General features: G+C 42.6%; 1 protein-coding gene across 1 annotated transcript; it reads left to right on the top strand.

The window, feature by feature from the left end:
• Positions 1-74: 74 nt before the first annotated feature.
• On the top strand, positions 75-23,810 carry LOC114667283 (tripartite motif-containing protein 16-like). The gene is made up of 6 exons (XM_028822536.2): positions 75-705; positions 17,620-17,715; positions 18,710-18,943; positions 19,034-19,193; positions 19,308-19,367; positions 22,563-23,810. Exons 1-6 carry the CDS (start codon positions 118-120, stop codon positions 23,102-23,104), a joined length of 1,680 nt encoding a protein of 559 aa, XP_028678369.2. The 5' UTR covers positions 75-117; the 3' UTR covers positions 23,105-23,810.
• Positions 23,811-26,441: the final 2,631 nt, after the last annotated feature.

The following is a 26,441-nucleotide window of genomic DNA, read 5'->3' as shown; positions in this document are numbered from 1 at the left end:
AGATACCGACAGCACAGCAGTAGGTGTGATCATATTTCTTGAGGTGGCTGAATTTACTTTCACTTTCATTTCTTCAACGTCAACACACCTGCACGCCAGACTGGATTTTCTTTCACGATGGCAGCAGCTCACCGTCTTCTGTCTGCTGATCAGTACTACTGCTCTGTGTGTCTGGACGTCCTGAAGGAACCGGTCAGCCTTACATGTGGACACAACTACTGCCTGAGCTGCATTAATGGCTACTGGGACATATCAGACGAAGAGGGGATCTACAACTGTCCTCTGTGCAGTCAAATATTTAATGTGAGGCCTGTGGTTAAAAAAAATGTAATGTTGAAAGATCTTATAGCACAACTAAATGGGACTGAGGTGTGTGTCTCAACATATCTGAATTACTCTGGACCTGATGACGTACCCTGTGATGTGTGTATTGGGAGAAAAATGAGAGCAGTGAAGAGCTGCCTGACCTGCATGGCCTCCTACTGTGAGATTCACCTGCAGCCTCACCAGCAGTCTGAAGCCTTCAATGCTCACAAACTGGAAGAGCCAACAGGAAACCTTGAAGAGAAAATGTGTACGAAACATCAGAAGGTACTGGAAATCTTCTGTAGGACCAGTGAAAGCTGCATCTGTTTACTGTGCATGGTGACTGAACACAAGAGTCACGACACGGTGACACCTGAAGAAGAGAGAGCTGAGAGACAGGTGAGGAGACAAGTAGGAATGGGTTGGCTTAGCTAAAGGAGGAGCAGACTGCTTATTTGGTCTTCAGGATTTGTGGGTTATTCATGTGTTGCTTATATAGAGAGCTCTATATGACCGATAAGTCAAAATGCCCAGTTGTTAAGTGGTTAGTTTCATCTCACCACTTGATAGAAACCAACAAAGCTGATCGGACGTAACAACTAAACTCAATGAGCTGGCCTTTGTGTTTAGTAATTTTTCAAGCATGAGAGATGTTTGTGGTCCGTAAACTCTGTAAATTGTGAGACGGTTCCTTCCAAAAACTGTGCTTCTACTCCAATCCAAGCTTAGTCATCAATAACCCCTCCATTACTGACATTATAATAATTTTGTTTAGGCAAGAGGTTGCCGCTTCCTGATGTCAGCAGTATCCCAGTTCAAATAATGTGTAGAATCTGGATGGCTATGAATTTTTTTAAGTGATCAGATTCTCTGAAGTTCAGTTTACATTTGTCTGGTAGCATAGTAAGTATTAGAAGCCACAATATTTCCAATGTGTTTTATGATATGATGGTAACAGGTTGTGAATTCTATAAATCTGTTCATCTCAGATCCATCACAAGCCCAATGTTGCCCTGAACAATACATGGGACTTGTGAAGAAGACATTTCTCTACTTTGGCAAACTGGTCAACTTCCCTTCATCTTTGTTGAGCTCACCAATAATTAGCCTCTTGAGTCTTAAAGATTAGATAATAAATAAAGAATAAATACATACAATCAAAGTATCATCTAAGTAAATCACAGCAAATCAGCATAGCAGACTCATGGGCAGTGGACTAGAATGTAGTCGGTGTTCTTTCCAATCTGAAGGACCAGCGGTTTTATAAAAAAAAAATATTTCCATACATCACTTTCCTGAATCCCTATCACAATCCGGCACTGTCTGATCTTCTAGATGGCAAGAACATTAGAACAATCTGGACAAGAACAGGAGGCCATTCAGCCAAACAAAGCTCGCCAGTCCTATTGACTTCATTCTTCCATAATAACATCACCTGGAGTTTTGAAAGTCCTTAAAGTCCTACTGTCTACTACTCCACTTGGTCGCTTATTCCAAGTGTCTGTGGTTCTCTGTATAAAGAAACATTTCCTAACGTCTGTGTGAAATTTACCCTTTACAAGTTTCTATCTGTCTCCCCGTGTCCTCGGTGAACTCATTTTAAAGTCACATTTTTGATCCACTGGACTAATTCCCTTCACAATTTTAAACACTCCAATCAGGTCTCCTCTTAATCTTCTTTTGCTTAAACTGTAAAGGCTCCGCTCTTTTTATCTTTCCTCATAACTCGTCCCCTGTAGCCCTGGAATCAGCCTATTTTTCCAGTGTTACTATGTCCTTTGATAAAAGTATAAAAAGATAAAATTATTCTGCGGTGGGTTGGCATCCTGCCCGGGATTGGTTCCCTGCCTTGTGTCCTGTATTGGCTGGGATTGGCTCCAGCAGACCCCCGTGACCCTGTGTTTGGATTCAGCAGGTTGGAAAATGGATGGATGAATGGATAAAATTATTAGCCAGCATCTCCTTAATGTAGACCTCCTTGACTTTCATCCACCTAACAGTCAGCACTTGGGTAGAGGAGCACCAAACAGCAACTTTATTAATCAATCATAGACTCTATGGCAGGGGTACTCAAATCTAGTCTTGGAGGTCCACAGTGCCTACAGATTTTCATACTAACCATTGTGGTGGATGGCTGGGACCTTTACTTAGCCGGGACACCTGGAGAAGAGAAGGACTAGCAGAGAAACAATATCTCCTGATCCTGGTTGGCGTCGGGGCCATGGGAATACAGCTTGGAAGCACAACCCTGATGGGGCCCTTGGCCACAGCCAGGGAGCGCCTGGACATTTATTAAACCCTGGATTGCAGTGAAAATCATCAGGGTGCACCTGGAGCACATCTGGGTGCAACATAAAAAGGAATTGGGAGGTGGAGGCGGCAGAAGAGAAAGGAAAGAGAGAAAAGGAAAGGACGGAGCATTGCTGGTGATTTGTGCACTGTGTATTGTGGAAAGAAAAATAAATTGTGTGTGTTTTTGGGATTTGTGTGTCTCTGTCTGTGTCCGGGCTGATCAGCACACTATATTCTTAATTAGTGACCAGTTTTTGATGATAATTAATTTAATTTAATTGATTTGTGGCCGGCACGGTGGCGCAGTGGGTAGCGCTGCTGCCTCGCAGTTAGGAGACCCGGGTTCGCTTCCCGGGTACTCCCTGTGTGGAGTTTGCATGTTCTCCCCGTGTCTGGGTGGGTTTCCTCCCACAGACATGCAGGTTAGGTGCATGTAGGCGATTCTAAATTGTCCCTAGTGTGTGAGCTTGGTTGGTTGGCGCCCCGCCCGGTGTTTGTTTCCTGCCTTGTGCCCTGTGTTGGCTGGGATTGGCTCCCGTGACCCTGTAGTTAGGATATAGCAGGTTGGATAATTGATTTGCTATTTAAGAGTCAGACCCTTTAAATCACCTAATCACCTTTCTGGTCTTCTAATTTAGCAAATAATTTAAACAAAACCAGCCTTGTTTTAAGTGTGTGCTTCTTTTGTGATTTCTGGCATTACACACCTTGACTAAGACTTCTGTTTGGATTGCAGATGGCAGTAGCACTGATTTCCAGGTTCTGACTTTCTGCCTTGGCACATGACAATCCCCTGGTCCCTTCTATTGTCCTCCTTCCTCCTTCTGATGGAAGCACAACAGTCTTACAGTACAAACAGCTACAGGCCTTAGACTGTGTTGTAAATTATGAGTATTTTCAAGAAAACAAATCAAGACAATAAAAACAATTCAGTCTAAGATACAACTGTATAATTAATACAGTAAAAAAAAAAACAATTCAGCTGTGAGCGTCAGTAGGCTTTCCACCCTAAGTTACCCAAACTCTTCTCTAACATTTCAATAATTATTTACCGCTCTGATGCTGATTTTTCTGATCATAAAAAAAGGTCATTACGATATGAAATAATGAGAAGAATTCAGAATTAATTGAAGAATTGCGATATTTAAGGGCTCCTCTACAATGCCTCTTTCTCATGGCTCAAAAGACTAATCCGCACATCGCCATCTCATGACAGGCTTAAATTTCGACTTTGGTATTTTTCCATCAAGCCATTTTAGCTCTAGAAACTGTGACACACAGTCATCATGACGACATCGATGTTTTGGGTGTCAGGGGTCCATAAAATGTCAAGATTAGATCGAAAAACAGAGATCGAGATTATTATTGTCATTTTTTAGTCTTAACTGAAAATAAGACAGCTTTAACCTTAATTTCCAATTTTCCCAGGTGTTACTGCCATGAAGGCTATTGTTACATTGGCATTTATAATTACAAGGATTAAAAAGAGAGATTAGATCAGCGTTTCTCAACCTTTCAGTATTTGCGACCCGAGTTTTCATAACAGTTTTAATTGCGCCCCCCCCCCCAACGTTTTTTTGAAAGGAGCCCACTAATACCAATTTGTTCTTTTTTAATTAATGATATATCATAGATGCATATTTTGTTATACCTACTTAATCTTAATCTTTAAAGTTTATCTAACTCTATATTTATTTTTCTCTGAGGTGGGTTGGCGCCCTGTCCGGGATTGGTTCCTGCCTTGTGCCCTGTGTTGGCTGGGATTGGCTCCAGCAGACCCCCGTGACCCTGTGTTCGAATTCAGCAGGTTGGAAAATGGATGGATGGATGGATATATTTATGTTTCTAGAATCAGAATGTAGTTTAAGTTCATTTGTTTTGCTTTCAATAGATGTATTTTTCATATTTTCGATTCTTGTTTTCTTTTTTCCCCCCCTTTTTGTTACTTCGCGCCCCCCTAGGGGGGCCCGGCCCACAGTTTGAGAACCACTGGATTAGATATAGCTTGCTCTCTTTCTGTCTCCCCCTAGTCCCCTCACATGAGGCTGGACCCCACTTCTGTCCTGGTCCCGGTCCTCTGACATACCTAGAGATAGAACATGCCCAAAACAAAACAAGCACCCTAGCAGCAGAGTATGAGGATTAAAAAATAGAGCTATCGATTGCAGATAAAGTCTAAATACTATAAGCATAAAGTTTAATCTTCAGCAATCGTGAGACTGTAAAATAGTAAGCCCAGGGAATGGTGTGAAAAAGTGGTCCTGGATAAGCATATAAACCCTAATACGATAATAACAATAACAATAAACCAAAGGTATGATGTTAAACAGTCTCCTTTAGAAATTTAAAAAAAAAAAAGAATTATTAATTTCTTTGATATATTTATACATATACACATACAATTGTAATTAAAGCATAAACAAAAAGTGTCAGAGAAGGGAAAAGGATGTATAGTTACAGTACCAGTATCATTGCAAGTGGATCAAACAACGGGCAAGATCTTCTTTGCCATGCCATGACAGGATGTGACTCGCGATCGTACTTCAAAAAGTGTCGGGATCAGTTTTCTTAGCTCTTTCTCGGCTTCCTCTGTATAAGTAAAAATGTAGAGCTTGCCTTGAATGTCCACTTTCAGTTTTGCAGGATACAAGAGGCTATATCTGATCTTGGCTTTCCATAAGAGCTGTTTAACGCTGTAAATAGCAGCACGCTTAGCAGCTGTTGAGGGTGAGAAATCCGAGAAAATACAAATGTGGTTATTTTCATATATAATCTCTTGTTTCCGTCTGGGAAGTGACATTACACGTAATTTAAATTGTAATTTTTCAAAGCGCACGATAAGACTCCTAGGTTTAGAGGTTTTTGACGAATCAATAGCTTTCACTTTTCCCCATAGACGATAGGTTATGGTGGGGGAGGGCACAAATTCAAAAAACACTCAAACCCTATCCCTATTAAATTTAGAGAACTGTACAAGAAAAGAGACACATTTATGAAGTTTTTTCACACAGTCCTTGAGTGTCACAAATTGCAGCCTGCCCAGAAGATAGTCCATTATCCAGGACTCCACATCCACCCCCCTATCTCTGAGTTTACTCCTTGTCATGGTTGGCTGGACGGTATCAGTGGCGTAGCTATTGGGTTGCAAGGGGGGACATCTGTTCCCGGGTGCAGCATCCAGGGAGCGGCAAATTGATGTTCCCCGTTGCATTTTGGCAAACAGGAAGGGGGCGCAAAATCTTCAGTTGTCCCCGGGCGCTGAGAACCCTAGCTACGCCTCTGGATGGTATTAAAGTCCCTGGAGAAATCAAAACACATAATCCTCACAGTGCTGCCAGCTTTGTCAGGGTCAGAATAAGCCTTGTTGTGCAGATAGATAAGTGCATCCTCCACTCCAGTCTTTGTCTGATAGTCAAACTGCAGTGGGTCCAGGTGGTCTACCACAAGTGGAGTCATATAATCCAGGACCAGTCTCTGAAAGGTCTTCATGATTCAAAGGTCATGCAACTATTGCACTTCTTGCTGATCCTTTGTTTAGGTGACTCTCAATAGTGATACTACTTTTTTTTGGTTCCCTCAGAACACTTAGGTATGCCAGAACAACAATGTTTCAAGCCCAGAAACTCCCAAAGTTCGCTCCTGTAGGTAGTGAGGCTCAATGCCTCATCCCTGCGTCGGTCCCTACTCTCTCCTGCTGGGAATTGAAGTCCTCTCAGCAAGAGGTCCATCCTGCACTGAACAACAATACAAGGTAACACCGTGACGCCGTAACCTAGGAGTCTAGAGACGGAAGACCCCACATTCCTGATTTTTACGGGGCACATGAAAGAACAAAACAGCAAATATGAAATGGGGCCAAGAAACAGCGAGCATCACACTGTTCAATGGCTGAATGCCGACATGATGTATTTGTCTCCTAAGAAACTCTGCTGATTTTGCAGAATACTCTTAATTTAAAAGACGAACTCGGGCACTAACTGTGCGGCTTTCACCAGCGTCTTGCCTGACGCAACATACCCCACCCCCCTCCCTCCCTCTCTCTCTCTCTCTCTCTCACACACACACACAGTATCTGCCGGAAAGTCTCCGCCTCCACCTCAGCAGTTTCTTTGACCGAGAAAGCGTATTTGCATGTCAGGCTCACCTCCTGGAAAAACGTCGAGAGGTTTTGTTCGTAAAACGTTTCGTAAAAGCCTCTAATTACGACAATATTTTTTTGTAAACCGAAAAACGAATAGTGAGCGATTTATAGCAATGTAACATTTAAAAAATATTTTTCAGCGACTCCCCAATCATGATTTTCAAGCCTGAAGGGTGTTAGAGAGGCAGCACCAATCACGGTGCACGTCTCAAAGTCATACAAATAAAGGTGCCAGAGTGGTTCTTCCGGGAGATGCCATAGGGGAACAAAAGAACCGTTAATTTATTTAGATCTGTAAATAACCATGAAAATATAGTAAAAGCTTTGTGAAATGCAAAGGGTCCTATTTTAAAAGGACTCTCGCTGTACACAGAAACACAGGCTACGTTCAGGTTTTCTTGATCTGTTAGACTTCTGCTAGGTAGCCTTCCATACATTGAATATTTCAGTTTTTTTCCTTCCACATATCAGGAGGTTCATGTGCAATGAATCCTTCCCAGAATTAAATGGTGTTTTATAATAATAGTTCTACAAGGAACCACACACCATGTGAAGGACCCTAAAGTGCCATTCAAGAACTAGTCTTTTTAAGAGTAGGCCTATATGATGTAGGAGCGAGCTGTGCACGCGTAGCAGTCATCACCGTGTGGGTTTGTATTGCACAGACTTAGTAGGAAATTGTGCCGCCTTATATTTATTAGATATTTAACAGGTTACGTTATTTAAAGTGTAATGTTAAAGCCTTTCAGTAATCCGCCTATCTCCCTAGCCTGCTTATCTGCAGGTCAGGGTCTTGGGGCAGCTGAAGTCCATCCCAGAAATCATTGGGTGCAAGCGATGAACAATATGGAAAGGGCGCCAGCTCATGACAGTAAACACAGACACACACCGGGGCCGGTTTAGCGTCACTAACCCACTTAAGCTGCATGTTTTTGGACTGTGGGAGGAAACTGGAGCACCCGGTGGAAACCCGTGAAAACAGGTAAACTCCACGCAGTAATAAGAAATAAGATCTGCATTAGTGTTATGGGCAACAATGACGTTTATAATAGCAGTAACTGAATGTTGTAACGTTTGCACAATACCTAGCCACGAGTTCGTTGGCATTAAATCATGCGAGTGATGAATAATTAATACTTGGTCCTTTAACTTGACCAGTTTACCGGCACGTAACCAACTACACCTTTTGTGGTGAAATGCTGACATCTAGTGGACTTTCTTGTAGTTGACTTATTTTATTCCGAATGCTTTATTTTATTTTCAGAGCATATATCTCTATAAATATAAACATCTATGAACATGTTTTTCTGGTCTACCATCTAGTAAATTCTTTTTCAGTCCCACTGAACTGCTGTGTCAAGTCCTCTCAATCCTCTTCAAGTGTTTCTGACTGACGCCACCGCTCCTGAATTCAGCACACATGCAGTCCCTCCTTCATCACAGAAGGCGTCCACAGATTTTTAGATCCTGAAGCTCATGAGACCTCCACATGTCGCACCTTAATTATAATCATTAGAGACGTTAATCTGAGTTAGAGACTCTTTCTATTGCGTGATTATTTGCATTGTGTGCATTTATTATTTTTCTCTTTTTAATTGTAATACAGTACTTTATTTATTTATTGTGGTGCAGCGGCGAGTCCGCACCTTCCGAGCGTGCACTCAAAGAAATGATTTGTCATTATTATTTTTTCTCTTCCAATTCTATATTTTCATGGAGGCGGTAAGTCCTAATATATTATTTAAGCAGTCATACAATGAATTTTTTTAGTTCTTACTTTTTTATTACAATATTTACTCAGGGTCATAACTTATTTAAACTATTTTGAGAAACGTTTAATTTTCTTTCCCTCGAGTTCCGTTTCTCACAAGCATTTCTTACTCCTAACATCTGTCAGGCCTGGTCTTATTATGGGGCCCTAGGCGAAAGGGGGGTCCAGGGGCCCCCTGGAAGCTCTGCGAAATGCGTGAAAATTAGACCAAGGAGACGTTTTCTTGTAACGTTACGAGGTCATCACCCTGCGTCCCTTTTTCGCCCCGAGTAGTTAGCTGCTACAATTTAGCCAGTTTGAACTGTTTCCACTGGGCACCACGTGGCGGTATGTAGCTAAGCCCAGCTTAGTTTTTTTGTATTTTTTCTTTTTTTAGTTTTTTTGTCCTTTTTTATTTTTTGGGATATTTGAAACTTTTGGAATGCATTGCGAGGGGAGGGGCGGGCCGGGGGCCTGGCCGCCGTCGATCCGGGGCCCCCCAGACGCCGGGGCCCTAGGCGGTCGCCTACTTCGCCTATGCCTAAGGCCGGGCTTGCATTTGTCTGTCTTTCTCACTCTTTGCTTGTGTAATCATGAGTGTCTGTGTGTGTACGCGAGTCTGTGTGTCAGAGAACTTGTGGGAGTTGAGCTTCAATTCAAGGGAAAAAGGTTACCAAGAATTAATTGACAAAAAGTATTTCATCTCAGGTCCTAAGTTAAATGAAGGTGACATCCCTGTGGCCTCATTCCATTTTTTGCTGAGCTAATGAGTTCATGATTCTCTGCTCAAGAAGACCTTCACCTGATTTTGTCTGAAGATAATGGGCAAGAGGACAATGAAGAGGAGCTGTCTGAACAAAAAGATAAAAAAAACATAGAAAACTTGGCTTATAATAATAAATAATATTAATAATAATAACAATCTTGTTATTATTATTGAAGACAATGAAGAGGAGCTGTCTGAACAAAAAGATAAAGCACAGAGATCTTGGCTATTAATAATAATAATAATAATAACAAAAATAATAACGATCTAATTAGTATTAATACTATTATTATTATTATTGAGGACAATGAAGAGGAACTATCTGAACAAAAAGATAGCCAAGATCTCTATGCTTTTTTATCTTTTTGTTCAGATAGCTCCTCTTCATTGTCCTCAATAATAATAATAATAATAACAATAATAGTAATATTAATTAGATCGTTATTGTTATTTTTGTTATTACTATTATTATTATTATTAATAGCCAAGATCTCTATGCTTTTTTTATCTTTTTGTTCAGATAGTTCCTCTTCATTGTCCTCGATAATAATAATAGTAATAATATTAATTAGATCGTTATTATTATTAATAGCCAAGATCTCTATGCTTTTTTATTTTTTTGTTCAGATAGTTCCTCTTCATTGTCCTCAATAATAATAATAATAATAATAATAATAATAGTAATAATATTAATTAGATCGTTATTATTATTATTATTAATAGCCAAGATCTCTATGCTTTTTTATCTTTTTGTTCAGATAGCTCCTCTTCATTGTCCTCAATAATAATAATAATAATAACAATAATAGTAATATTAATTAGATCGTTATTATTATTTTTGTTATTACTATTATTATTATTATTAATAGCCAAGATCTCTATGCTTTTTTATTAATAATAATAATAATAATAATAATAATAATAACGATCTAATTAATATTACTACTACTATTATTATTATTGAGGACAATGAAGAGGAGCTGTCTGAACAAAAAGATAAAAAAAACAGAGAACTTGGCTTATTATTATTAATATTATTTATTATTATAACAATCTTATTATTATTATTGAGGACAATGAAGAGGAGCTATCTGAACAAAAAGATAAAAAAGCATAGAGATCTTGGCTATTAATAATAATAATAATAACGATCTAATTAATATTATTACTATTATTATTATTATTATCGAGGACAATGAAGAGGAACTATCTGAACAAAAAGATAAAAAAGCATAGAGATCTTGGCTATTAATAATAATAATAATAGTAATAACAAAAATAATAATAACGATCTAATTAATATTACTATTATTGTTATTATTATTATTATTATTATTGAGGACAATGAAGAGGAGCTATCTGAACAAAAAGATAAAAAAGCATAGAGATCTTGGCTATTAATAATAATAATAATAACGATCTAATTAATATTATTACTATTATTATTATTATTGAGGACAATGAAGAGGAGCAACCTGAACAAAAAGATAAAAAAGCATAGAGACCTTGGCTATTAATAATAGTCAATAATAATCAATCTTCTTATTATTACATTTATATGGCGATTTTCTCACTATTCAAAGTGCTTTACGCAGTGAGTGGGGAACCACTTTAACCACCACCAATGGCAAAACAAGCTAATCAGCAGCAAAAATGGCTCACTAATTAATAAGATAGTTAGAATGAAAACCTGCAGCCACAAGGACCGGAGTTGGACACCCCTGATCTAGACCAAATTCATATTTAATGCATTTAGTGTTTTTTTTAGAGCATAAGAATAAAACACAAAATAGAAGGTTAAATGCAAAATGTAAATACAGTACAATCCCTCTTAACTGGCCTCGCATTATCCGGCCTGTTAAAATAAAATAAAATAAAACAAATGTTTTCAATCCTGAGTTCTTCTTTATATTATATGTATGCACTTCCTTCTTTCTTGAAGGTGAGAGGGCTCCTACTTTCAGAGTGATTTCTGTTTACATATTCCTTTATGAATTTTCCACGGTGCCTTCTTCTTTCTACCTGGCGGCTCCCCTGCTTCTCCCATCGGGCTTTGCAACAGGGGAGTCGCCCTACCTGCAGGTGCAGCTGCCTTCCACACTGGTCCGGTAGCCCTCTGATCCCTGGCTACGTCGGGCTCCATCTGGACCGAGACTTGGGTTCTTTCCCCAGCGGCCAGGGCGCTCACACTGGGGCTAAACCAGCCCAAAGCCTCCACGACCGCCGCTGCCTTTCGACGGCCAGTCATCTTCAGTATCGGTCACTCCAGTTCCGTGATCGCTCAGTTGGAGCGACCGCTTTCTTCAGCCCCACCGAGTGTTGGCCAAACACTCATCAACAGGGGTTCACCTCCCAGCTGCCTGCCTTTGCTCCTTCGAATCTGCTCTCTCTTGCTCGCTCTCCTGCGCTGGCTTTCCTCTATCTGCTTCCTTCTCCATTACCCTCCCATTCTTTCCTGATCTCCCCCTATCCACCTCGCGCTTCTATTTATCATGGGGATGTGGATCAGATGTGGCAATTAGCAGTTCCCGGGAACGATTACGGATGCGGACGACTCCTCACCTGTGAACTTAAGCTAGGATAGCCCGCATCACAAATTCCCTGGGAACTGATCGGCCACACATACTCGCTAAGTCACAAAAAGTGCCTTTTCAACTTGAGCTGGGGACCCGCTACACCCCACTGTCCAGTCGTTGTACAAGAAAAAAAACCCGTGTGCAAAATCGTGGATGTAGCCTTGTGGATATGGTTTCTTCAGGAACGTCGAAGAGGTACAGTACATACCTGTGAAATATTTTTCTACATGAAAATAGGTACGCGTCGGATTAACCAGCCAAAATGGCAACCGGCCATGGGTCCAGTCCTGAGGTGGCCGGTTAATAGGGATTGTACTGAATTTGAAAAAAATTTGGACATGTGCATCAGTAGGCTTTGTGCCCTAGGAGCTAAGTTACCTGAACTATTCTATAACATTTCAGTAATTATTTACTGCTCCGATGCGGACGTTTCTGATCATAAAATATGTCAATACAATAGCATTTGACAAGAAGAATTCATAATTAATTGAAGGTTCCCCTAGAGTGCCTCTTTCTCTTGCATGATTTTGCTCAAAAACTAATCAGTTTGGTATTTTTACATCCAGTCATTTTTGCTCTAGACCGATCTCAAGAAACTGTGACACACGCAAACACACACTCTTCGAGATATTGATGCTTTTTCGTTATCAGGGGACCCTAAAACATCGACATCCATCAAAAACCGGAGATCAACATTTCTGAAGAATCTAAAGCTTTTGCTTCTCTTCCATAGACAATAGGTTATAGTGGGGGAGGGCACAAAGCGAAAAGGATATTCTCACAGCAGTTTAGTAGCGATGACACAGTTTCCTCGCTATGTTTCTGCTTAATTACAAACCTCATTCTGATTACATAAGAAATAATTTGTGCCCTGGTGCCTAGATCCTTCCATTCATTGATTAATTTTTGCCCCACCCTATACTTTCCCTTCTCTGGTGGTATGGCACTTCTCTTCAGTCTGTTACTCCAAAATTTAATGGTTCAAAAGTTCTGTCCCTTGTCCCTTAGTTCACATGGTGGTGTGGTCTTTAACTGACAGTGAAATCCCTCATGTTCAGAAAATGACCCAAATTTTAAATTTCCCAAATTAACAGTGTATTATCACATTTTGTTTATCCGAGTCTCTCCAGCCCATGTCTTGCCCAGTACGGTTTTTAGGTCAAGGTTTCACTAGCGGGCCAGGGTGGTCTAGATTCAGGACAGCATGAAGCCATCAGAAGACACAAACAGGAGGAACCAATTTGAAACCTTGAAGAGAAACTCTGTCCAAAATATGCAAAACACCTAGTGTGTCATTGTCATCTCTGTCTGATTGTCCACGTCAAAGAGATTGGCCTTGAAATTTGAAACACGTATACGTCAAGGACATTTGTGAGAGAGAGATTTTGATTGAGACATCTGGAACAGAGTTTGCTGTAAAAATGTGAACTGGATTGGTACCAATTCAAAATGGATTTGTGAAATGTCCACACCATCTGTCATAAGATAGAAAAACTGATACGATATTTGTGTCTGTCATTCAGTCTTTTTCGATTTCTTAAAATCTATTTCTTCTTTTATACCCACTTGCTCCCCTCCTTTAACCGTCACCTTATCGTGGTGGAGGGGTTTGCGTGTCCTAATGATCCTAGGAGCTCTGTTGTCCGGGGCTTTATGCCCCTGGTAGGGCCACCCAAGGCAAACTGGTCCTAGGTGAGGGATGAGACAAAGAGCGGTTAAACAAACCTCCTATGAAGGAAAACCATTTTGGACGGTGTTTTCCCTTGCCCGGACGCGGGTCACCGGGGCCCCACTCTGGAGCCAGGCCTGGAGGTGGGGCTCGATGGCGAGCACCTGGTGGCCGGGCCTGCACCCATGGGGGCTCGGCCGGGCACAGCCCGAAGAGGCAACGTGGGTCCCCCCTTCCCATGGGCTCACCACCTATGGGAGGGGCCAAGGAGGTCGGGTGCAGTGTGAGTTGGGTGGTGGCCGAAGGCGGGGACCTTGGCGGTCGATCCTCGGCTACAGAAACTGGCTCTTGGGACGTGGAATGTCACCTCTCTGAAGGGGAAGGAGCCTGAGCTAGTGCGCGAAGTTGAGAGGTTCCGGCTAGATATAGTCGGGCTCACCTCGACGCACAGCTTGGACTCTGGAACCAATCTCCTTGAGAGGGGCTGGACTCTCTACCACTCTGGAGTTTGCCCCCGGTGAGAGGCGCCCGAGCAGGTGTGGGTATACTTATTGCCCCCCAACTTGGAGCCTGTACATTGGGGTTTACCCCGGTGGACGAGAGGGTAGCCTCCCTTCGCCTTCGGGTGGGGGGACGGGTCCTAACTGTTGTTTGTGCGTATGCACCGAACAGCAGTTCGGAGTACCCACCCTTTTTGGAGTCCCTGGAGGGGGTGCTAGAGGGCATACCTTCTGGGGACTCCCTCGTTCTGCTGGGAGGCTTCAATGCTCACGTGGGCAATGACAGTGAGACCTGGAAGGGCGTGATTGGGAGGAATGGCCCCCCCTGATCTGAGCCCGAGCGGTGTTTTGTTATTGGACTTCTGTGCTCGTCACGGATTGTCCATAACGAACACCATGTTCAAGCATAGGGGTGTTCATATGTGCACCTTGGCACCAGGACACCCTAGGCCTCAGTTCGATGATCGACTTTGTGGTCGTGTCGTCGGACTTGCGGCCACATGTCTTGGACACTCGGGTGAAGAGAGGGGCGGAGCTGTCAACTGATCACCACCTGGTGGTGAGTTGGCTTCGATGGTGGGGGAGGATGCCGGTCAGGCGTGGTAGGCCCAAACGTGTTGTGAGGGTCTGCTGGGAACATCTGGCAGAGTCCCCTGTCAGAGGTAGCTTCAACTCCCACCTCCGGCAGAACTTCGACCACATCCCGAGGGAGGTGGGGGACATTGAGTCCGAATGGGCCATGTTCCGTGCCTCTATTGTTGAGGCAGCTGACCGGAGCTGTGGCCGTAAGGTGGTCGGTGCCTGTCATGGCGGCAATCCCCGAACCCGCTGGTGGACACCGCCGGTGAAGGATGCCGTCAAGCTGAAGAAGGAGTCCTACAGGACCCTTTTGTCCTGTGGGACCCCGGAGGCAGCTGATAGGTACCGGCAGGCCAAGCGGAATGCGGCTTTGGTGGTTGCTGAGGCAAAAACTCAGGCGTGGGAGGAGTTTGGGGAGGCCATGGAGAATGACTTTCGGACGGCTTCAAGGAGATTCTGGTCCACCATCCGGCGTCTCAGGAAGGGGAAGCAGTGCAGTGTCAACACTGTATATGGTGGGGATGGTGCGCTGCTGACCTCGACTCGGGACGTTGTGGGTCGGTGGGGGGAGTACTTCAAAGACCTCCTCAATCCCATTAACATGCCTTCCAATGAGGAAGCAGAGCCTGGGGACTCAGAGGTGGGCTCCCCCATCTCTGGGACTGAGGTCACCGAGGTGGTCAAAAAACTCCTTGGTGGCAGGGCCCCGGGGGTGGATGAAATACGCCCGGAGTTCCTCAAGGCTCTGGATGTTGTAGGACTGTCTTGGCTGACACGCCTCTGCAACATCGCATGGACATCAGGGACAGTGCCTCTGGATTGGCAGACCGGGGTGGTGGTCCCCCTCTTTAAGAAGGGGGATCGGAGGGTGTGTTCCAACTACAGAGGGATCACACTCCTCAGCCTCCCTGGAAAAGTCTATTCAGGGGGTCCTGGAGAGGAGGGTCCGTCGGATAGTCGAGCCTCGGATTCAGGAGGAACAGTGTGGTTTTCGTCCTGGTCGCGGAACAGTGGACCAGCTCTATACCCTTAGCAGGGTCCTGGAGGGTGCATGGGAGTTTGCCCAACCAGTCTACATGTGTTTTGTGGACTTAGAAAAGGCATTTGACCGTGTCCCTCGGGGAATCCTGTGGGGGGTACTCCGAGAGTATGGGGTACCGGCCCCCCTGATAAGGGCTGTTCAGTCCCCTGTACGATCAGTGCCAGAGCTTGGTCCGCATTGCCGGCAGTAAGTCGAACCCGTTTCCAGTGAGAGTTGGACTCCGCCAGGGCTGCCCTTTGTCACCGATTCTGTTCATAACTTTTATGGACAGAATTTCTAGGCGCAGCCAGGGTGTTGAGGGGGTCCGGTTTGGTGGGCTCAGGATTGGGTCACTGCTTTTTGCAGATGATGTTGTCCTGTTTGCTTCATCAGGCCGTGATCTTCAGCTCTCTCTGGATCGGTTCGCAGCCGAGTGTGAAGCGGCTGGGATGAGAATCAGCACCTCCAAATCCGAGACCATGGTCCTCAACCGGAAAAGGGTGGAGTGCCCTCTCAGGGTTGGTAGCGAGATCCTGCCCCAAGTGGAGGAGTTCAAGTATCTCGGGGTCTTGTTCACGAGTGAGGGAAGAATGGAGCGTGAGATCGACGGGCGGATCGGTGCGGCATCCGCAGTAATGCGGGCGTTGCATCGGTCTGTCGTGGTGAAAAAGGAGCTGAGCCGCAAGGCGAAGCTCTCAATTTACCAGTCGATCTATGTTCCTACCCTCACCTATGGTCATGAGCTATGGGTAGTGACCGAAAGAACGAGATCGCGAATACAAGCGGCTGAAATGAGTTTCCTCCGCAGGGTGTCTGGGCTTTCCCTTAAAGATAGGGTGAGAAGCTCAGTCATCCGGGAGGGGCTCAGAGTAGAGCCGCTGCTCCTCCGCATCGAGAGGAGTCAGATGAGGTGGCTCGGGCATCTGATCAGGATGCCTCCTGGACACCTCCCTGGTGAGGTGTTCCGGGCACGTCCAACCGGGAGGAGGCCCCGGGGAAGACCCAGGACACGCTGGAGGGACTATGTCTCTCGACTGGCCTGGGAACGCCTTGGGATTCTCCCGGAAGAGCTAGAAGAAGTGGCCGGGGAGAGGGAAGTCTGGGCATCTCTGCTCAAGCTGCTGCCCCCGCGACCCGACCTCGGATAAGCGGGAGACAATGGATGGATGGATGGATACCCACTTGCTTGTTTATCTTTTCTTTATTTTTCTTGTAGTGAGAAGTCAAGCAAAATGGTAACTTTTATTGGCTAATTAAAAAGATTACAATACGCAGGCTTTCGTGGCAACTGAGGCCCCTTCTTCAGGCAAGATGTAATCATTCATTATGTAATAAATATATGTAATTTATGAATTATTCCTGCCTTGTGCCCTGTGTTGGCTGGGATTGGCTCCAGCAGACCCCCCTGACCCTGTGTTCGGATTCAGCGGGTTGGAAAATGGATGGATGGAATTTATGAATTATGTAATCATTAAAATCATGAATGGTCAATATATAAACAATTGAATTTATATAATGGTGCTGAATTAATCCTGACATTTACTCTGATGGGTGTGTAAGCCAACAAACCAATTAAAAGAAATGAGATGTTTTGGGCAGAGAGCAGAGCTTAGCTTAAATACCCCCAAAATAAAAGTCTTGTTTCACTACTTTCTTGTTCTTCTCATATCTCCCAGGTTCAGCCCTTACCCTTGAAATTTCTGTGTCTGTGACAACTGTCCGGTCTTTGCTGGGTGCAGGACATCTTCTGATTTCTTAATCCTACTTGAACATCCTGTGTACGACATCAACCTACTCCTGGTGCATCCCTGTCTTTGTTGTTCACTTGACCTTTATCTGGTTTCCTGATATGCTTGAACACGTTTCTGACATTCATTAACCTTTTATACACCTTCTAAGATAGATGCTATATTTTAATATGGAAAGAATACCATAAGACTTTATGTACCATAAGTCTATTTTTTCTTCCACAAGTCACATTACCTCAGTTGTTTCTCTTCCACTTTTTTCTTCACCCAGAATCAGCTGGACAACAGGAAGGCTGAAATAAAAAGGAGAATTGAGGAGAAGGAGAAGAAACTGGAAAGCACGAAGGAGACCATAGCAAGGATTCAGGTGAGTTGTCCTAGTAAGAGGTGAGAAACGAGTTAGTGCTCAAAGGTGCTAAAAAATAAGAGGAAATATTAAAAAGATCCCTATTACACAAATTTAATTATACTCTTCAAGCACATTAATAAGGCATGGCCTGCAAAATAATTTCGACATCTATCCTGTATGAAAAGGTCCACAAATGATTAATTTCTATCCAAAATGATAACTTAAATTCCAAAATCTTTTCATGTGGCCCAAAGCTAAACAACACTTTCAGTTGGTGTTCTTCAGAGTCCACATGTTGTCCCCCTGTCTGTTTGGCTATTTTCCAGATTCTGAATCACTAAGGCATGTGCAAATGTAGACCCAACAACATTGGACAGTAGGTGTTTCTCTAGGTTAAAATTCCAGCATTGTTCATGTTTCTGTACCAAACTTTGCATCTCCAAAGTACAGACTATGGAGTGAAGTGAGCTTCAGCAAATAAATGAATGAACAAATTGTAAAGATAATCCAATGAGCAGCATTGTGTCACCTGTACTGACATTCTAGTCTTGTTATCGATTAATACCACAGTTGATGACGTTGTCTTCCTGTTTTAGAGCTCTTCTAAAGTGATGATTTGCATGACTGTTGTACAATATAACAAACAAAAAGTGAAGAAAGCTGGGGCCCAAGGTGGAAGCTCCTTTTAGTTGCCATAGGCAATGATGGAAAATATTTGCACAAAAATAACAAATGACACCCTGTCAGAATACCAGTGTTGTCTCAAACATGTTGGTCTGTCAAATGATATCTACTTCCTCCCAAAGTCCTCTTTTATCATTGGTGACCAGAAAAGGTGGAGCTAGCTGTGGCGTAAAAGTGATATCATTAATTTTGTTCTTAGCAGCTTTCCTTCACTTGAAGGGTGGAAGTGGAAACTGAAATGCATATTCTTATCCCCCCTGCTTACCCTCAAACCGGTCTTTGTAAGAGATTCATAATCCTCTCATATTTGGCACTGTCTACTATTCAGAGTTCTGCAGATAGTGAAATGCAGGAACACGAAGACCTCTTCTTGTCTGTACTTCAGTCCATTGAGAGGCTGAGGTCAGAGATCACCAAGGTGATCAGAGATCACGAGACTAGGGAAGTGAGAAAGGCCGAAAAAGTCATCGATCAGCTGGAGATGGAAATCATGGAGCTGAAGAGGAGAGACGCTGAGCTGGCCGAGCTTTCACAGACAGAAGACCACATCCACTTCCTAAAGGTGAGAGTGCAAAACTGAAATACGGTACCTCAGCAGGTCTGTAAGACACGCAACGTCACTTTCTCTCATGTTCTCCTTCTTCTCTTTCAGATGTTCCCATCTATCCCTGATCTTCCTGAAGATGAAGACTCTCCTGACATCAAAGTCAATGGAAATTTACTGCCTGAGATGCTGAGGAAAGACGTGGTAGACCTGAAAAAAAGTCTGGAGGAGATTGTTGGCTGGGAGTTTGTGAAGACCAATGAAACCGGTGGGTGTTGTGTAATCATGCGAATCCAGAGAGGACTTTCTGTGAAATAATGCGCTATCCTGCTTGCTATGAAATCTGGAGACTGATATTCTCCTTTTTTCTTTCTGCCCTTAGGTATTATCACCCCACGTTATGTTCTGTCGAATCTGAATGGTAGAAACAACTTTTTACAATGTAAGTCAAAATCTTTTTTCCCCGCTGTTAAAATGTTGCTAATGAATGGAGTTCATGATTTACATTTCCTGACTGGGGCTCTGCAGAGTTGTAGTATTTAGCGGATCACAGATGTTCTTAATGGACCAGATGAAGGTGTTCTGCCATTGCTGGAAAAAACAGCTGGCAATAAGCACAAAGACGGAAAGAACCAATAGAAGAAACAAAACGCGTGATCTGAGAAAAACCAGTGCAAAAACATCAAAGCCCAACACGAAAAGCTGAAGTCAAAGTGAAAATACATACAAATTTCATTCTCCTTGAATTCTGTCTTACAGGTGCATCTCAATAAATTAGAATATCATAGAAAAGTCAATTTATTTCAGTAATGCAATTCGGAAAGTGAAACCCGTATATTATATAGATTCATTACACACAGAGTGATATGTCTCAAGTGTTTATTTCTTTTCATTTTGCTGATTATGGCCTACAGTTAATGAAAACTGAACATGCAGTATCTCAGAAAATTAGAATAATACATAAGACCAATAAAAAATGATTTTTAACACAGAAATGTTGGCATACTGAAAAGTATGCCCATGTAGGCACTCAATACTTGGACAGAGCTCTTTTTGCATGAATTACTGCATCAATGTGGCGTGGCATGGAGGCGATCAGCCTGTGGCACTGCTGAGGTCTTATGGAAGCCCAGGATGCTTTGATCGCGGCCTTCAGCTCATCTGCATTGTTGGCTCTAGTGTCTCTCATCTTCCTCTTGTTAGATTCTCTATGGGGTTTAGGTCAGGTGAGTTTGCTGGCACCATGGTCATTAAACCAAGTATTGGTACTTTTGGCAGTGTGGGCAGGTGCCAAGTCCTGCTGGAAAATGAAATCAGCATCTCCATAAAGCTTGTCAGCACAGGGAAGCATGAAATGCTCTAAAATGTCCTGGTAGGCGGCTGTGCTGAGTTTGGACTTGATAAAACACAGTGGACCAACACCAGCAGATGACATGGCTCCTCAAATCATCACTGACTGTGGAGACTTCACACTGGAGCCTCAAGCAACTTGGATTCTGTGCCTCTCCTCTCTTCCTCCAGACTCTGGGACCTTGATTTCTAAATGAAATGCAAAATTGACTTTCATCTGAAAAGAGGACTTTGGACCACTGAGCTGTTAATAGTCCAGTCTGTTTTCTTCTTAGCCCAGGTAAGATGCTTCTGATGTGGTCTCTGGTTCAGGAGTGGCTTGACACAAGGAATGCTGTGACAGTTGTAGTTCATGTCCCCGATACATACGTCTGTGTGTGGTGGCTCTTGAAGCACTGACTCCAGCCGCAGTCCACTCCTTGCGAATCTTCCACAAATTCTTCAATGGGCTGTGCTTCATTATCCTCTCAAGGCTGTGGTTATCCCTGTTTCTTGTGCACCTTTTTCTGCTGTCACATGTTTTCCTTCCACTCATCTTTCCATTAATATTCTTGGACACAGCACTCTGTGAACACCCAGCTTCCCCTCCTTGTGGAGGGTCTCAGTGACAGTCTTCTGGACAACTGTCAAGTGAGCAGTCTGATTGTGTGGCCTACTGAACCAGACTGAGAGACCATTTCACGGCTCAGGACCCCTTCACAGGTTTTTTGGGTTAATTAGCTGAGTGGAGTGGGACACCACGAGTCTACAATATTGAACTTTTTCACAATGTTCTAATTTTCTGAGATACTGGATTTTGGGTTTTCATTACCTGTAGGTCATAATCAGCAAAATGAACAGAAATAAACGCGTGAAATATATCACTCGTGTGTAATAAATCTGTAAAATACGAGTTTCACTTTTGAATTGAATTACTGAAATAAATTAACCTTTCAATGATATTCTAATTTATTGAGATGCACCTGTACTAGCTAGAGACAAACAAATGTTTTTGTCCTGATATTATGTTCTAATTATGGCTCCTGCTCCATCACTACTCACTAAACCCTAACCCCTGAGGCTGATGACCCAATTTTTCTTTTCTTATCTATTTGTCCTGGCAGCAAGTAATCGAGTTCAGTTCCCCTAATGGCCATTGTTATGGTTTTAATGCTGCATTCCATTTGAAGTGGGAAGTCAGAATTTTCAAGTCCGAGTTTCAACTGGAACCCCCAGTTAAGTCAGATTTCCAACTCGGACACTAAAGTCCAAGTTTGACCGACTTGAGGTCATGCCATCAATTTAACGTGATGATGTACACCTCAAACTCTGGTGAAAACTGAAGTATTATACTGTTTGTTAGCACTTGTGTCTCATTAAACCAGTCGTACACACAGCGTTGTCCAACTTCTATCAGCTGACATGTTATCACAGTGCTTAGATATGCAAAATACCACATAAGGCGTTGTTATCCACTGCTATTTATTCTGATGGAGCAAGCACAACTAAGGTTTTCCTGCACGCATCTGTAATGATTTCCTGAACATTTTACTAGAACGTGGTCAACTCGGGTGTGACATCAATCCCAGTTCCAATATCCGACCTCCGAGGTAAATGGAATGCAGCAAAAACTTCCTTCAATATTCCTTTATTTAGACACCCTGACAGACAGCTAATGGGACTGCAAACGGCATTCCACATTCTAACAGCCAAACTGTTGAATCTGAGAACTTTAATTCAATTAGGTGATTTATACAAGCATCAGGGATTATAAATCACTTTATTCGAACAGTTTTGCCTATTTTCAGTATAACTGAATCATTTAGTGCAGTGGTTCTCAAACTGTGGGGCGCGAAGATGTGAAAAAAAGAAAACAAGAATCGAAAATATGAAAAATACATCTATTGAAACCAAAACAAATTAACTTAAACTACATTCTGATACTAGAAAAATAAATATAGAGTTAGATAAATGTCAATAAAAGTTAAGTAGGTATAATAAAACATGCATCTATGATATATCATTAATTAAAAAAGAACAAATTGGTATTAGTGGGCTCCTTTCAAAAAAAACATTTGGGGGGGCGCGATTAAAACTGTTATGAAAACTCGGGTTGCAAATACTTAAAGGTTGAGAAACGCTGATTTAGTGAGTGATATACGAGCAGTCGCATCACAAAATCAGCAAATGAAATTCTTTGTGTTTCATGTTCTGCTTCCTTCAGGTTCAAGTCTCAGGAGTCACCATGTCAGCAGGTTTAATTTATTTTTTTGCTCATTTTCTTTTCTTCTCTCTTGTCCCCATTCAGACTTTTGTACACTCACCCTGGACCCCAACACAGCAAATCGACGCCTTCGCCTGTCTGAAAAGAACAAAAAGGTGACAGACAAGAGGACAGTGACCCCCTATCCCACACACCCTGACAGATTCGACTTTTGGCCTCAAGTTCTGTGCAGAGAGGCTCTGAGTGGGACTCGCTGGTACTGGGAGGTCCAGTGGAGCGGAGAGAGGGCTGTGATTGGAGTCGCATATAAAGGAATAGAAAGGAAAGGGCACAGTGACGTGTGTCCTCTTGGATCCAATGACAAGTCCTGGTGCTTGTTCTGCTCCGATTCCAGTTACATTGTGCTGCACGATAACAAGGCAATTCAACTCAGCGCCCACGGCAGTCACAGGATAGGTGTGTATTTAGACTGGCCTGCTGGCCTTCTGTCATTTTATAGCATCTCATACAAAATGATCCTCCTGCACAGTTTCAATGCTTCTTTCACTGAGCCACTCTATCCAGGGTTTTGGGTTGGACCAGACTCCAGCATCACAATTTGCAATCAAAACCCATTTGACCAGTGACCAGCATCCCTCAAAAATTTCTTTACCACAGATATTTTTTTCATGATATTAGGAATGAAGAAAATTCAAGGTTGTTGGTATAGAGAAAATTAGCAATTATGGAGGGACAACATCACCTTGACTCAAGTTAGAGATAAGACTAAGTCAGTCCTACTCTTTGTACTTACTTCTTTTAAGGTGTGGCTGAACACACACTGTTGTTACATGACAACACAAAGCCATTTTAGTGCAAATTCAGTCCCGTAGAGACACAGGCTTACAGACAACAGGAGGAGAACCCAAAAGCTTCAGAGTTCATGAATAGTGAGGATCAAAACAGGGAAGTTTCGATTCACGTACAGTTTTGTAAAGCTGACACTAAAATGTGTTTTCCTGGCAATTTCACAAAACACAAAGCTCACTAAAAATAGATTTTTTTGAGGGGTTGGAAATGTTTTTTGGGGTGGAGAGAAATAACAGCACCCTACAGTCTTGTTCATATGTTTAGCTGCTTACCAGCAAGTTCAATGTTTATTTATGCCTGCCATTCACATCACTACAGTGACACTCTTCTCTTCTTAAAATGTGACATGCTGTGTGTTCTTCTCATGAAGACTCTCCAAAATGCACCACTGTGCACATCACTGGGGTTTCTCAGCATGAAAGCTCACTACACGAGAAAGCTGCTTGTCCCCCTCAAACCACCTCTGTTACTTAGGAACTGCCCTTTCCTACACGGCCCATGCACTCTGGAGCCTCGAGTTTCATTGCTGTCTCCAATGCATCTTTAGCACTGCCATCGGCAAGATCGTCATCAAAATGACATGACAAATGTCACCACAGAGTGGCTCTGAGGCTAAAGATCTGTAGTGGTTTCTGGAAGGTTGCTGATTTAAATCCTGTTATTGCCAGAAGAATGCTTAGTCTGTTGGGCCCTTAAGCAAGGAACTTAACCTGAAAATGGCTCCAGGGGTGCTGTACAATGGCCTGACCCTGCACTTTGACTCCCAAAGGAATCCCTCAGGGATTAATAAAGTAAATATATATGCACAGGGTGAGTCAATTTATGTTAACATTTGAATGGCGGAAACAATTTATTTACAAAACATACCTCATATGTGCAAGATGATTTTCAGGAATGTCTCAACCTGTTCACCATCATGTTCAACACATGTACTATATGTGGCACACAAATTCTCCACAAAAAATTATTATATATATATATATATATATATATATATATATATATATATATATATATATATATATAAAGTATATACATAGCAGTACCATTAGTGTTAACATAATTTTGACTCACCTTGTATATAGAAAATCCAACGTCTGTCTGTAATGTCTGTCTGCTTTTCATGAGAGAACTACTTGATGGATTTAGATTTAGTTTTTTTTCTAGAATTTGCTTGAACATTCCGATTGATTTTGCAACTTCTCTCATCGCACTAAGTATCATAGTTCGCTTTTGGTACCAAATTATTTGTGCGAATATGAGACAAAGGTTGAGGGCCAAGGGGATGGGGAAGCATGATGTCAGGAGTTGGGAGGGGCCCTCCTCAGTCACGCACCAACCTCGGAGTGTAACCTTAACTCCACTTAACTAGCGAATGAGAGAACTACTTAACGGATTTAGATTGGGTTTTTTTTGTATAATTTGCTTGAACATTCTGGATGATTTTGCGACTTCTGTCATTGTGCTAAGAATTGTAGCTCGCTTGCAGGAGTGATATATTTGCGCTAAACTGAGACAGAGATTGTGGGCCAAAAGGGAGGGGGAAGCGTGACATCAGGAGTTGGGAGCCAGGCAGAGCCATTCTTGATCACCTGTTTCACTTCTATGCGGGCGGAGTTGCGGAGCACGGCTAGTATATATACAATATATATATACAAAATATATATATATATATATATATATATATATATATATATATACACAAAATATATATATATATATATATATATATATATATATATATATATATATATATATATATATATATATATATATATATATAAAAGCATGGCATTCATAGTCTGAATCACAATCTGATTGTATGGGTGGTTACCTACCAGGTAACGCTTGTGGTTAGTCAGCAAGTCGGCTAACATCCGCCACGGTGCCTTCTTTCATTTGCGAGAAGATGATCATAGAATGGTTGAAATAGTTTTACTGTCAAATAATGCAAAGAGTACGCGACACGTGTTTCGCCCTAATTCTGGGCTCATCAGGCGTACACACTCACTGCATCCCCTCTCGGGAATCGAACCTCGAACGTCAGCACCAGAGGTGAAGCCCCTAACGCTGTGCTACAGCGTGTGGTTCGTTCATTTGACAGCATGTAGATCGGGGTAATTATATTCATTGATTTCGTAGTCTGGATCACAATCATATATATATATATATATATTAGGGTGCTCCAGATCTAACTATGCAACTTTTAATGCAATAATTGCATAATTAGATCTGGACCACCCTGTATATACGCATACATATATATATATATATATATATATACACACATTGTCAAAATGGTGCTATATAGGAGCCCGACCCGACACAGACTGGATAAATGGAGGCACATGTAAAATAAACAAAACGATTTCTTTTTTTTCTTCACCTGTTGGCGCACGTCTTCCCCGTGTCCCACAGGCAGTACACAGTCCCATGCACAAACACCAAATTAAACAAACAATAAAGCACTCTCTCTTCCTCCACCACTCCTCCCTGGCAACCTCGTCCTCCATCTCCCGATTCTGGCTCCTCGAGTGGTGGCTGCTGGCCTCTTTAATAGTTCACCCAGAAGTGCTCCAGAAGCTTGATTGCTGAGTTCTGGCTGCACTTCTGGGTGTGGTGAAAACACTGCCCAGAAGGGCTCAGGAGTTCCAGCTGCAGGCACCTGCGAAACCCAACAGGGCTGCCCCCAACTCCAATTCCCATGGAGCCCTGCTAGAAACCGAGGCACCGCTCCAACACAGGGGGCCGGCCATCTAGCGTCCAGGGAGAGGTATTTACATGAGGATTGCAAATCTTTTGCCTTGGTAAAATCTAAAGATTTTAAAAGCTAAAGAAAAATCAGAAAAAAGGAATGAGGGTAATGTGAGAAGACAGCAAGATAGTACGGTTGTCTGTGGAAACTCATCAATGTGAGACCACTACAGAGAAAGAGGGGGGCAGACAGAAAAAGGGAACAAGGAACGGAGTGCGAGAACAAAATAAAACAAACAGGAGAGAGAAGAAAGAGTCAGTACCCATGCAGATGGAGTCGGTGTGCGTCTCTGCTGCTGTGTTCTCACTGTGTTTTATAAAGAAATAAAAAAATAGCACCTTGAGTTTTCAAAGGTGCTA

The sequence above is a fragment of the Erpetoichthys calabaricus genome, chromosome 1 (genome assembly GCF_900747795.2).
Source record: "Erpetoichthys calabaricus chromosome 1, fErpCal1.3, whole genome shotgun sequence".
Lineage (NCBI taxonomy): Eukaryota > Metazoa > Chordata > Cladistia > Polypteriformes > Polypteridae > Erpetoichthys > Erpetoichthys calabaricus.
This window is presented reverse-complemented; position numbering and strand designations above follow the sequence as displayed.

What these genes read in the sequence shown, in the direction of transcription:
- LOC114667283 (XM_028822536.2), top strand. Translation starts at nt 118, where the DNA reads ATGGCAGCAGCTCACCGTCTTCTGTCTGCTGATCAGTACTACTGCTCT. An exon ending in AAGAGAGAGCTGAGAGACAG is followed by an intron (nt 706 to 17,619) that starts GTGAGGAGACAA and finishes TTCTTCACCCAG; the next exon opens with AATCAGCTGGACAACAGGAA. An exon ending in AGACCATAGCAAGGATTCAG is followed by an intron (nt 17,716 to 18,709) that starts GTGAGTTGTCCT and finishes TCTACTATTCAG; the next exon opens with AGTTCTGCAGATAGTGAAAT.